The 13,407-nt window shown below is 42.2% G+C and overlaps 1 protein-coding gene across 4 annotated transcripts in view; it reads left to right on the top strand.

The window, feature by feature from the left end:
- ARID5B (AT-rich interaction domain 5B) overlaps positions 1 to 13,407 on the top strand; it is a 197,761-nt gene that overhangs the window by 63,777 nt on the left and 120,577 nt on the right. Inside the window, exon 4 of one of the 4 annotated variants that reach the window (XM_081568993.1) lies at positions 2,552 to 2,560. The exons of the other annotated variants lie outside the window; for them this stretch is intronic. Within the exon in view, the coding sequence (XP_081425119.1) occupies positions 2,552 to 2,560 (9 nt within the window). The remainder of the gene's footprint in view (positions 1 to 2,551; positions 2,561 to 13,407) is intronic. 4 annotated transcript variants of the gene reach the window in all.

The raw sequence follows: 13,407 nt of genomic DNA, 5'->3' as shown, positions 1-13,407 counted from the left end.
TGATTATTAAGGAAGACAATCGATGAGTTGGCCTTCTGGGGCATTGAAAGTGGAAGTCTGCTTTTGTTGAGGGATCTCAATTCATTTAAAAGCATAGGTAGAAAAGTAGGGATAGCCCAGTGGTACTTTCTGGGCAAAGGAAAGCAGCTGTGATGGAACAGAAGGATCTGGAGTCAGAAAGCCTAAGCTTAGGTGTCTCTTTCCGAGTATCGGATGCACCAGCTGAGTCATCCTAGAAGTCACCGAGTCTTCAGAACTCTTTTTTCCTCGACAATAGAATGGGTATAAGAATTCCAACCACACAAAATTATGGCATTTGAATGAGACTGGACATGAAAGACTTTTCTGTAAAGGTGAAGTACCCAGGATCGTTAACATCATCATCATGATTATTGCTACTACTGTTGCTATTGTTATTAATATATTGGCTTTGGTCATTTTTTCCTGCCTGTTTATATTGTGAGTGGCTCATCGATGTAAATTTGAGCAACAGTCTCCTTCACTTTTTGCTTGCCTAAGGGAGGGGTCTAGGAATAGTTTTTCTGTGCATTGATGCTGGAGTTCTAGTTTTTGTGTGTGGAAACAATTTCCCCAAGAAAGCCCTTTCGTTTTTTTTTTGTCTTTACTTCTTCCTTGTCTAATTCAACATGTCTTGGGGGTCACATTTTATTCCTGTGTTTGGAGATGAAGAATCTTGGTTCCTTAAGCATTTATTAGAGCTTTTACTGCATGTCAGGCAGAACTTGTGTTGAGCATCAGTGGTGGAAGGGGTACAGTTTTTGCCTTTGCAAGTGTCTGAGCCTCAGGCAGCAGTTTCCAATAGAACTTTCTGTGATAGTGGACCTTTCCCATGTCTGTGCCTTCCACTCGGGACTCACCGGCCATCTGTGGCTGTTGACCACCTGACTATGGCTAGTGTGACTGAGAAACTGATTTTTTTTTTTTTTTTTTTTTTTTATAAATTTATTTATTTTACTTGGGGGCTAATTACTTTACAATATTGTAATAGTTTTTGCCATACATTGACAAGAATCAGCCATGGGTTTACATGTGTTCCCCTTCCCGAACCCCCCACCCACCTCCCTCCCCCTCCCATCCCTCTGGATCATCCCACTGCCCCGGCCCCGAGCCCTTGTCACATGCATCGAACATGGAATGGTGCTCTGTTTCACATATGACAATACACATGTCTCAATGCCATTCTCCCAGAACGGCCCACCCTCACCTTCTCCCTCAGAGTCCATAAAATTGTTCCATGCATCTGTGTCTCTCATTCTGTCCCGCATATAGGGTTATCGTTACCATCTTTCAGATTCCATATATATGCATTAGTATACTGTATTGTTGTTTTTCTTTCTGGCTTACTTCACTCTGTATAATGGGCTCCAGTTTCATCCATCTCAGTAGAACCGGTTCAAATGTATTTTTTTTAATGGCTGAGTAATATTCCATTGTGTATATGTACCACAGCTTCCTTATCCATTCATCTGCTGATGGACATCTAGGTTGCTTCCATGTCCTGGCTATTGTAAACAGTGCTGCGATGAACATTGGGGTACACGCGTCTCTTTCAATTCTGGTTTCCTCGGTGTATATGCCCAGCAGTGGGATTGCTGGGTCATATGGCAGTTCTATTCCCAGTTTTTTAAGGAATCTCCACACTGTTCTCCATAGTGGCTGTACTAGTTTGCATTCCCACCAACAGTGTAAGAGGGTTCCCTTTTCTCCACACCCTCTCCAGCATTTATTGCTTGTAGACTTTTGGATAGCAGCCATTCTGACTGGTGTGAAATGATACCTCATTGTGGTTTTGATTTGCATTTCTCTAATAATGAGTGATGTTGAGCATCTTTTCATGTGTTTGTTAGCCATCTGTATGTCTTCTTTGGAGAAATGTCTGTTTAGTTCTTTGGCCCATTTTTTGATTGGGTCATTTATTTTTCGGGAATTCAGCTGCAGAAGTTGCTTGTATATTTTTGAGATTAATTGTTTGTCTGTTGCTTCATTTGCTATTATTTTCTCCCATTCTGAAGGCTGTCTTTTCACCTTGTTTATAGTTTCCTTTGTTGTGCAAAAGCTTTTAATTTTAATTAGGTCCCATTTGTTTATTTTTGCTTTTATTTCCAATATTCTGGGAGGTGGGTCATGGAGGATCCTGCTGTGATTTATGTCGGAGAGTGTTTTGCCTATGTTTTCCTCTAGGAGTTTTATTGTTTCTGGTCTTACGTTTAGATCTTTAATCCATTTTGAGTTTATTTTTGTGTACGGTGTTAGGAAGTGTTCTAGTTTCATTCTTTTACAAGTGGTTGACCAGTTTTCCCAGCACCACTTGTTAAAGAGATTGTCTTTTCTCCATTGTATATTCTTGCCTCCTTTGTCGAAGATAAGGTGTCCATATGTGCGTGGGTTTATCTCTGGGCTTTCTATTTTGTTCCATTGGTCTATATTTCTATCTTTGTGCCAGTACCATACTGTCTTGATGACTGTGGCTTTGTAGTAGAGTCTGAAGTCAGGCAGGTTGATTCCTCCAGTTCCATTCTTCTTCCTCAAGATTGCTTTGGCTATTCGAGGTTTCTTATATTTCCATACAAATTGTGAGATGATTTGTTCTAGTTCTGTGAAAAATACCATTGGTAGCTTGATAGGGATTGCATTGAATCTGTAGATTGCTTTGGGTAGAATACTCATTTTCACTATATTAATTCTTCCAATCCATGAACACGGTATATTTCTCCATCTGTTTGTGTCCTCTTTGATTTCTTTCATCAGTGTTTTATAGTTTTCTATATATAAGTCTTTTGTTTCTTTAGGTAGATATATTCCTAAGTATTTTATTCTTTTTGATGCAATGGTGAATGGTATTGTTTCCTTAATTTCTCTTTCTGTTTTCTCATTATTGGAGTATAGGAATGCAAGGGATTTCTGTGTGTTAATTTTATATCCTGCAACTTTACTATATTCATTGATCAACTCTAGTAATTTTCTAGTAGAGTCTTTAGGGTTTTCTATGTAGAGGATCATGTCATCTGCAAACAGTGAGAGTTTTACTTCTTCTTTTCCTATCTGTATTCCTTTTATTTCTTTTTCAGCTCTGATTGCTGTGGCCAAAACTTCCAAAACTATGTTGAATAGTAGTGGTGAAAGTGGGCATCCTTGCCTTGTTCCTGACTTTAGGGGAAATGCTTTCAATTTTTCACCATTGAGGATAATGTTTGCTGTGGGTTTGTCATATATAGCTTTTATTATGTTGAGATATGTTCCTTCTATTCCTGCTTTCTGGAGGGTTTTAATCATAAATGGATGCTGAATTTTGTCAAAGGCTTTTTCTGCATCTATTGAGATAACCATATGGTTTTTTTCTTTCAATTTGTTAATGTGGTGTATTACATTGATTGATTTGCGGATGTTAAAAAAACCTTGCATTCCTGGGATAAAGCCCACTTGGTCATGATGTATGATCTTTTTAATATGATGTTGGATTCTGTTTGCTAGAATTTTATTAAGGATTTTTGCATCTATGTTCATCAGTGATATTGGCCTGTAGTTTTCCTTTTTTGTGACATCTTTGTCTAGTTTTGGAATTAGGGTGATGGTGGCCTCATAGAATGAGTTTGGAAGTTTACCATCTTCTGCAATTTTCTGGAAGAGTTTGAGTAGGATAGGTGTTAGCTCTTCTCTAAATTTTTGGTAGAATTCCGCTGTGAAGCCGTCTGGTCCTGGGCTTTTGTTTGCTGGAAGATTTCTGATTACACTTTCGATTTCCGTGCTTGTGATGGGTCTGTTAAGATCTTCTATTTCTTCCTGGTTCAGTTTTGGAAAGTTATACTTTTCTAAGAATTTGTCCATTTCTTCCAAGTTGTCCATTTTATTGGCATATAGCTGTTGGTAGTAGTCTCTTATGATCCTTTGTATTTCTGTGGAATCTGTTGTGATCTCTCCATTTTCATTTCTAATTTTGTTGATCTGATTCTTCTCCCTTTGTTTCTTGATGAGTCTGGCTAATGGCTTATCAATTTTGTTTATCTTCTCGAAAAACCAGCTTTTAGTTTTGTTGATTTTTGCTATGGTCTCTTTTGTTTCTTTTGCATTTATTTCTGCCCTAATTTTTAAGATTTCTTTCCTTCTACTGACCCTGGGGTTTTTCATTTCTTCCTTCTCTAGTTGCTTTAGGTGTAGAGTTAGTTGATTTATTTGATTTTTTTCTTGTTTCTTGAGGTACGCCTGTATTGCTATGAACCTTCCCCTTAGTATTGCTTTTACAGTGTCCCATAGGTTTTGGGTTGTTGTGTTTTCATTTTCATTCGTTTCTATGCATAATTTTATTTCTTTTTTGATTTCTTCTGTGATTTGTTGGTTATTCAGAAGCGTGTTGTTTAGCCTCCATATGTTGGAACTTTTAATAGTTTTTTTCCTGTAATTGAGGTCTAATCTTACTGCATTGTGGTCAGAGAAGATGGCTGGGATGATTTCAATTTTTTTGAATTTACCAAGGCTAGATTTATGGCCCAGGATGTGATCTATCCTGGAGAAAGTTCCATGTGCACTTGAGAAAAAGGTAAAATTGATTGTTTTGGGGTGGAAACTCCTGTAAATATCAATTAAATCTAATTTGTCTATTGTATCATTTAAAGTTTGTGTTTCCTTGTTAATTTTCTGTTTAGTTGATCTATCCATATGCGTGAGTGGAGTATTAAAGTCTCCCACTATTATTGTGTTATTGTTAATTTCCCCTTTCATACTTGTTAGTATTTGCCTTATATATTGTGGTGCTCCTATGTTGGGTGCATATATATTTATGATTGTTACGTCTTCTTCTTGAATTGATCCTTTGATCTTTATGTAGTGTCCTTCTTTGTCCCTTTTCACATCCTTTATTTTAAAGTCTATTTTATCTGAAATGAGTATTGCGACTCCTGCTTTCTTTTGGTCTCCGTTTGCATGGAATATGTTTTTCCACCCTTTCACTTTCAGCCTGTGTGTGTCCCTAGTTTTGAGGTGGGTCTCTTGTAGACAGCATATATAGGGGTCTTGTTTTTGTATCCATTCAGCAACCCTTTGCCTTTTGGTTGGGGCATTCAACCCATTTACATTTAAGGTAATTATTGATAAGTATGATCCCGTTGCCATTTACTTTGTTGTTTTGAGTTCGTGTTGAAACATCCTTTCTGTGTTTCCTGTTTAGAGAAGATCCTTTAGCATTTGCTGGAGAGCTGGTTTGGTGGTGCTGAATTCCCTCAGCTCTTGCTTGTCTGTAAAGCTTTTGAATTCTCCTTCATATCTGAATGAGATCCTTGCTGGGTACAGTAATCTGGGTTGTAGATTATTCTCTTTCATTACTTTAAGTATGTCCTGCCATTCCCTTCTAGCCTGAAGGGTTTCTATTGAAAGATCAGCTGTTATCCTTATGGGGATCCCCTTGTGTGTTATTTGTTGTTTTTCCCTTGCTGCTTTTAATATTTGTTCTTTGTGTTTGATCTTTGTTAATTTGATTAATATGTGTCTTGGGGTGTTTCGCCTTGGGTTTATCCTGTTTGGAACTCTCTGGGTTTCTTGGACTTCTGTGACTATTTCTTTCCTCAATTTAGGGAAATTCTCAACTATTATCTCCTCGAGTATTTTTTCATGGCCTTTCCTTTTATCTTCTTCTTCTGGGACTCCTATGATTCGAATGTTGGGGCGTTTCATATTGTCCCAGAGGTCCCGGAGGTTTTCCTCATTTCTTTTGATTCTTTTTTCTTTTTTCCTCTCTGCTTCGTTTATTTCCATCATTCTATCTTCTACCTCACTTATCCTATCTTCTGCCTCCGTTATTCTACTGTTGGTTCCCTCCAGAGTGTCTTTTATCTCCTTTATTTCATTATTCATTCTATATTGATTCCTTTTTATTTCTTCTAAGTCCTTGATAAACATTTCTTGCATCTTCTCAATCTTTGTCTCCAGGCTATTTATCTGTAACTCCATTTTGCTTTCAAGATTTTGGATCATTTTTATTATCCTTATTCTAAATTCTTTTTCGGATAGATTCCCTATCTCCTCCTCTTTTGTTTGGCTTTGTGGGCATTTCTCATTTTCCTTTACTTGCTGAGTATTTCTCTGCCTTTTCATCTTGTTTAGATTGCTGTGTTAGGCGTGGCCCTTCTGTATTCTGGTAGTATGAAGTTCCTCTTTGTTGTGGAGGTTCCTCACTGCGGTTGGGGTTGGACAGGTGGCTTGTCAAGGTTTCCTGGTTGGGGGAGCTTGTGTCGGTGTTCTGGTGGGTGGAGCTGGATTTCTGCTCTCTTGAGTGTAATGGAGTGACCAGTATTAATTTTTGAGATGTCTATGGATTTGGTGTGCCTCTGGGCAGCCTGTATATTGATGCTCAGGTCTATGTTCCTGCGTTGCTGGAGAATTTGCGTGGTATGTCTTGCTCTGGAACTTATTATCTCTTGGGTGGAGCTTGGTTTCAGTGAATTTATGGAGGCTATTGGATGGTCTCTTATTAATTAATGTTTCCCCTGGCTTTCCGTCTTATTCTTGCAGTAGCCTCAAGACTTCTCCTTCCATACAGCCTCAATAATAAAACTTTTAGGTTAATGGTGAAAAGATTCTCCACAGTGAGGGATACCCAGAAAGGTTCACTGAGTTACATGGAGAGATGAGGTGGGGGGGGTGGGTTGTAGTGACCAGGAGGGGAAGAGGGGAATTCAAATGTGGAGAGAGCAATCTAGCCAGTAAGCACTTCCCTCTGTGCTTTCCACAGTTTGGAACCCTCAGAGTGATTCACAGAGATACATAGAGAGGGGGGAGGAAGGTAACAGAGGTGAGCATGAGTAGAAAGGGAGGAATTAAGAGGGGAGAGAGAGATCTGGGCAGTATCCTGTTCCTGAAGTGTTCTCCGGTACCCAGAACACCCTCAGAGATTCACAGAATTGGGTTGAGAAGAGAAGGAGGAGGGTGGGAGATAGAGGTTCCCTGGGGGAGAAGAAAGAGCATCAATAGGGGGACAGAGTGATCAGGCCAGTGATCACACTCCTGAGTAAAAATGGGTCCTAAAGATTGGGTTCTTAAATGTACAAAGTTGATATCAAATATGTAAAACACAGATTAAAAATCTAGAGTAGAGGTTAGACTCTTATAAAACTTACAATCTAAAAAAAAAAAAAAAAAGAAAAAAGGGAACAGTGTAAAAAGAAAAAAAAACAGTAAAACAGTAAAAAAAGAAACAGTAAAAAAATGTAGAACAGGAAAAAAACATTAAAAAAAAAAAACACAAAAGGTATAAGATATATGTATGTAGTTTGCTTCAAAAATAGGGTTTTTTTTTTTTTTTGCAAGTTAATAGTGGGTTATGAAAATGAAACTTAAAGGTGTAATAGAGGACTTGAAGAAAAAGGAAAGAAGAGAAAAAAAAATTTTTTTAATTAAAAAAAAAATTAAAAAAAAATTTAAAAAAATAATAATAGTAAAAAATATATATATCCCGGACTTTCTCTGGAGCTGTTGTGAGCAGTGTGGGATCTGCTCAGTTTTAGATAGATCCTTATTCCTGCTTATACTTTTCAAGATCTGTAGGTCCTTTTTAATGCAGTCGGTATTAGCTACAGGGATCTTAATCTGTTGGCCTGTCCCTTCCAAAGCACTTCCCTCTGTTTATTTGGCTTCTGTTTGGAGATCTCTTCAGTATCTAATTTCCGCCCTGCATCAAAGCGGTGGAGGTGATCTCTTTAGGTTCGCTTGTTCAATCGTGCTGTGGGGAGGAAGGAACACTGCAATTCTGGCGTGTGTGTGGTAAGCTCGCAGTGTCTCGGCCGCACTGGGTTCGCCCCCGCTCACGGCGTGTGTGCTTTCCCCGTCTACCCTGCTCAGGCTTCAGGTTACTCGGCCGGGGAGCGGGCCCTGAGCTGCGTGCACTTCCCAGGACTAAGCCGCTCAGGTTCAGGCTCCCGGTTACTCCACAAAGGCGCAGACTCGGTTTTGCCCGCGGCTTGTGCCGTTCCCGGTCGGAGCTGCCCAGGCGGCCAGGAGTTTGGCGAGGGCGCTGTCCCCTGTTGGGGCGGTGCGGCTTATCACCTCCCTGGTCCCCGCCTCGGTTTACGGGTGCGCCCGGCTCCGGTGTGCTTTGTGTCGGTTCTGGGGAGCTGGTCTCTGGCTGCGACCCTCCCGGCTGCTGTCGACCCTCCGGGATCTCAGGCAGTCTTTGCTTAAAAAACTGGGAGCCTGTTTGCAGTTTGGTAGGGGGTGCCCTCTCTGGAGCCGAGTTTGCCCCTTTCCGGCTCTGGCGGGCCCCGCCTGCCCGCTGTGTCCGGCGGGGGATGGCGCAGTCCGCAGCCGGCTAGCTCTCCTCTGGTATCGCTCAGTCGTTTGTTCTGTGAGCGGGCCGGCAGTGCCTTAGAGTTGGGCTTTTCGCGGGATAGTTCTCTCTCTCGCTGTCCCACAGTTTAGGTTACTATCTCACGTTAGCTCCCTCAGATTGCCCTCGGGGCACTCGGGCCCGGTCTTTACCCTAGGCAATGCCGCCCGCTCCTCTCCGTTCAGCCCCCACTTGCTGGTGGCGGATGATGCGAGCGTCTGGGGTTCTTTGCTGGGAGTTGCTTTAGGCACGTAATCTGTCGATTTTATTTATTTTTCCTCCCAGTTACGTTGCCCTCCGAGATAAAAAATCCTCCCCCACACCCGCCGGTGAGAGGGTTTCCTGGTGCTTGGAAATTCCTCCTCTTTTACGACTCCCTCCCCGGGACGGGTCTCCGTCCCTAACTCTTTTGTCTCTCTTTTTATCTTTTATAATTTCTCCTACCTCTTTTGAAGATAATGCGCAGTTTTTGTGAAAGCCTGACGTCCTCAGCCAGCCTTCAGAAGTAGTTTTGTGAAGTTTGGTCAGCGTTCAGATGTTCTTTCGATAAATTTGTGGAGGAGAGAGTGGTCTCCCCGTCCTATTCCTCCGCCATCTTCTGCTCTCTGATTATGAGAAACTGATTTTAAAAAATTTTTAAATTTGATTTAAGTTTAATTCATTCAACTTTAAGTAGGCACATGTGGCTAGCAGCTACTGTATTGGACAGCCCAGCTCCAGAGTAAAGATTTGCCAGGTTAACTGCCAGCTTGGGGAGTAAACCTAAATATTTTGTAAGTGAATGAAGACTAAGTTACCCACATCTCTCTTCTCTTGAATGAGATACAATGCCAAAGCTCATAAAAACCCCGGTTATTTGGATGATGCCAGTGGACAAAATGGACGAGTTGCTTTTTAGTGTATATATTGTTGAAACAGGGAGTTAGTACGTATTGATGAGGAAAATAAATAAAATACTCAGGGCCCAGCCTCTGGTGAGCCCACTCATGGTGGCAGTGCTGACAGGGGATGACTGGCGGGAGGAAGCCCCAGCCATGCCAGCAGGAGGGCGAAGGCGATGTGGGGGCCTCAGTGCCCCATCTTTTAAATGCAGGATTTACGAGGACTTCCCTTGCAGTCCTGTGGTTGGGACTCCATGCTTCCACTGTAGGAAGCATGGCGTCCATCTCTGGTTGGGGAACTAGGATCCCACATGGCCTGCGGTGCAGCCAAAAAATTTAAAACTTTAAAAAATAAGTGCGGGATTTATGATTTATGAACATTGAACTACAGAGTAAAGAACTCCCTGCCCCACTGAGAAAATGTAGCGCTTCACATTTTCTTTTTGAGTCATCCAGAATTCATTCATATCTATGGAGCAGAAAAGTCCAACGGTATTGGGTGTGAAATGCAGCTGTCCGAGACTTGAACTCGCAGATCGAGGGGAGAAGGAGGTGTGCAGCCAGAGTGCTCTCGGGGTTGGGGGGTGTGCTGCAGGCCAGCCTCTGCAGACTGTGTGGCATTGCTGCAAATGATCGGGTTCCTCAAAGTCCAATCTTGGTTCCTATATTAGTGAGTTTCCTCTGGGAGATGAAGCAGCTTTTGGCATTGTGGAACAGTATTTAAATACTTGTGGTGAGAAGTCTAATATTAGAATGGGAACACAGAGCCTTTAGACATCATGGAATCCAATCTCCTTATTTCATTTTTATTTTTGAAATTCAGTGTTCCTGGTTGAGCAATGAGAATCTGACTAAGGATTTCTCAGAGTCGATGGGAGGGATGACACAGAGGGGCTTGTTTCCACTCCTCCCTTCAAATACCAACCAATGTCATCTGTCGCACCTGACTCCTCTCTTCTCCTGTCTCGTCACCTGGTCACCATATAATAGAAGCTCCCTCTCCACCCTTTTCCCACACAGAGCCCTTTTTCTCGTACAGCAGCCCTCAGCAAACCAGGGGCTAGGTCTTCATCCAGGCCTGGCTTATCCAGGACCAATGGCTGGCACAGTGCCTAGGGCCCCTGATACTTTTTGGGGGGCCACAAGAATGTTTACATTCCTTTCAAGATCAGAGGAAAAATGCAATGACCTTTTTGGTCAAAGAAAATGTTTTAATATATAATATTTAAATATTCACCTTTATACCAATGCAAGTTTTAGTACTTTCCTATGGAGGAAGGGGCCATGGCAAGTCCCTTTGCAGCTCTGCCTTGACCTGGTGCCACCTTCCTTGGAAGGCAGGGCTCCCATCATCTTACAAAGGAGAAGGGCAGGGATTGGTCCTGAATTCCCAGAGCCAGTGCGTGATGTGCTGCCCCCCGTGAAGGCTGTTTTCTCTTAGGCCATCAGGGAGATTTCTTCTTAAAACAATTTATTCCAGGGCTGGTTTTTCCTAACCATAATGTAATTGTGCTTTAATCAATAAAAAATTTCCTGTGGAACAACTGGAAGGGGTGGGGAGAAGAGAAGCCCAGCAAATGTGAATTGTTGTTTTATTTGTCTCTCTTAAACAATGTTTCACGTTAAACCAGCTGCAAATGAAATGAATTGCGTTATAACCATCTTGGAAAAATAGCAGCTGATCTCATAAATTCATCGAGCTTCCTGGTTCCAAAGGCCTCTCTTAAAATAATAGTAAGTGTGTCCCGCTCAGTAAATACCTGCCTCCACTTAGTGGGAAGTGAAGGAATTATAATTGGAAAACCAGAATGGGCTCCTCCTGCCTCCTCCTCCTCTGAGATGGCAGATTCTGTGCTGACCCTGAACAGGGATGGGAAGGACTGTGGCTGCCCAGGACAGGGACTCCAGCCCTCCGTCTTACAGGATGCCCGGATCCCAGACGTCATCACTCGGTGCATAGGCTGCTCCTCTGGCCATCTCTGCTGCCCAGTGTGCAGCTCAAGGCTCCATGCTCAGCGCTACTTCAGTGGCAGGTCCCTTTGTGTCACAGGCTTATCTGGGGGTAGACTTCTCTCAGAAGTCCTAAGCAGTGGTTATGGCCAGGGGCTATGGAATCAGGCAGACCTGGGTTCCAGAGTGACCTTGACCAAGCTGCCTAATCTCTCTAAGCCTCAATTTCCTCATCCATAAAATGGAAGCAGTAAATGTATCCCTCCCAGGGTTGCTGCAGTAATTAAATACACATTAAAGGCTTAGCACTCGCCTGCCAATCATGTGTGTTCAATACAAAGCAGCTGGACTCCAGGAGGACACTGTTAGATCACTGAACATTCTGACGGCAAGCCCAAAGATTCTTATTTATATTTGTATTTTTCTTTAGTTTGGCATCAAGCATTGCAATGACAGCAGTGTTAATAAACATCAGGAAACGTCCTTGGCATTTGCAAACTGGACTATATCTTAGCTGTCCAGGTGGGTGAGATCTTCTCAGAAAATGATTCCAAGTCAGTGGCACTTGAATGTTGTCAGAGATGAAGCAAGTTTGCCACCAGATTTACCATCTCCTCAAAGCCTAGGCTGAATATTCTTCAATGCAGGTCTCTTAACACCTGTCTGTTACATTCTTTGGGGTGTAAGGGGATGCATTAAGCAGAAAAGAAACACCTGACTTGGGTGTTACTAAACTCCATTATCTTCTGTCAGCCATCCACGTCAGAGGAGATGACTTCGGTCCCCGCCAACCTGAGTTTCTGGAAAATCTCACTAACTGTCTTAAGAGAGGCTTGTTTGAAACAAATGGCATTTCAAAATGTTTCCTCTCTTTGCAGGTTTAGAAATCTTATTTAAATCAGTGTAATGAGGCACTTTGAATAAAATGTAATCATTCTCACTTCTGTATGTGTTGGAAGAAGCAGTACCACAGCTAGGGAGTTGGGGTTAGATGGAGCTGGGTCCCTTCACACAGACTGGCATTTTGCTGTGTGCTCAGGCTTGTCTCAGTGTGCTGTGTAGGAACAATATATTGGGGTCTGTATTAAGTAAATTGTACTCTGCAAGAATTGAGAGAGCCATCATTTCACCATGATGTTTGGAAGAGTCGGACACCTTCGATGGAGCCGCATCACTGGACCAGCTCTCTGTCCTTCTCCTGCAGGCCCCCTTGTGACTTGAGACCACCTGTTTTTTGGAAGGCTTTATTGAATGGAAGTGAAAAGTTCCCTTAAAGTTTTAGGATTTGTGAGGTCAAGGTTGAGGTCAAGGGAGTCTTCCCATCACCTTTTACAACAAGCATATATTTATATATTCATTCTGAAATTTAAAATTTTTTTCTAAAGACTGTGTGAGCAAAGATAAAAGAATCATCTCATTTCTTCTGACTGAAGAAACCTGGTCTCTTCATGGTTATGTGTGAAGGAATAACTCATTGAGGAGCGCTTACAGAAGAGCATCTTAACCCAAGCTACCACGTGGTGGGAAGATACACTGGAAGAATCTCTTCCACTGACCTGTGCATGAAGACATTTGTCCAAGCTCTGAAGTCCTGCTCTCTTAGAGAAAGATGAGAGGAGATGTAGCCTCCTGGTTACATGGTGGTCTTGGAAGCCCCTGTTTGGGTTCTTCTTGTGCATGGAAGGATGAGATTTTTATCTCCGGATTTCAAAGCTTGAGCAAACTTATAATACAAAATGTTACTCCCCAAGGTGGTAAATTATGTTGCTTGTTAATCTAGAAATAGGCTACCAGAACAGAAAGAACAGGGATGCCTTTAAAGAATCCAATCAATTTGAAGGCTGGGGAAAGACTGATGGCTCTCAGGGCTTCTTACTTGGCTTTCAAGTATTGAGGCTCTTTCAGACCCTGCTCATGTGTGCCTTTGACTCAGTCCTTAGAACAGCTGGTGTCGGAGGTCCTTTAAGCTTCAAGGTTTGTTGCTGGAGCAAGGAAAGGGTGTTTTGGGTGTCCCACTGGACTTGAAGCAAGGGCCTGAAAGCTTAACGGCCAATAAAAAGTGTTGGTGGAAGATGGATGCTAATTTTTGGCAAGACCGGAGCTCTGTTTTCCTCATGCAGCCCCCTTCCCTTCCTCCTCCGATTGAAAATTGAAGAATTGCCGTGGCTTTGTCTTGGGCTTCTCTCATAGCTCAGTGGGTAAAGATTCTGCCTGCATTGTAGGAGACTTGGGTCTGATTCCTGG

Source organism: Giraffa tippelskirchi, chromosome 2 (assembly GCF_054371585.1).
Source record: "Giraffa tippelskirchi isolate mGirTip1 chromosome 2, T2T-mGirTip1v1.2.pri, whole genome shotgun sequence".
In the NCBI taxonomy this organism is placed as follows: domain Eukaryota; kingdom Metazoa; phylum Chordata; class Mammalia; order Artiodactyla; family Giraffidae; genus Giraffa; species Giraffa tippelskirchi.
Note: the sequence above shows the minus strand (reverse complement) of the source record. Positions and strands in the feature narration are given on the sequence as shown.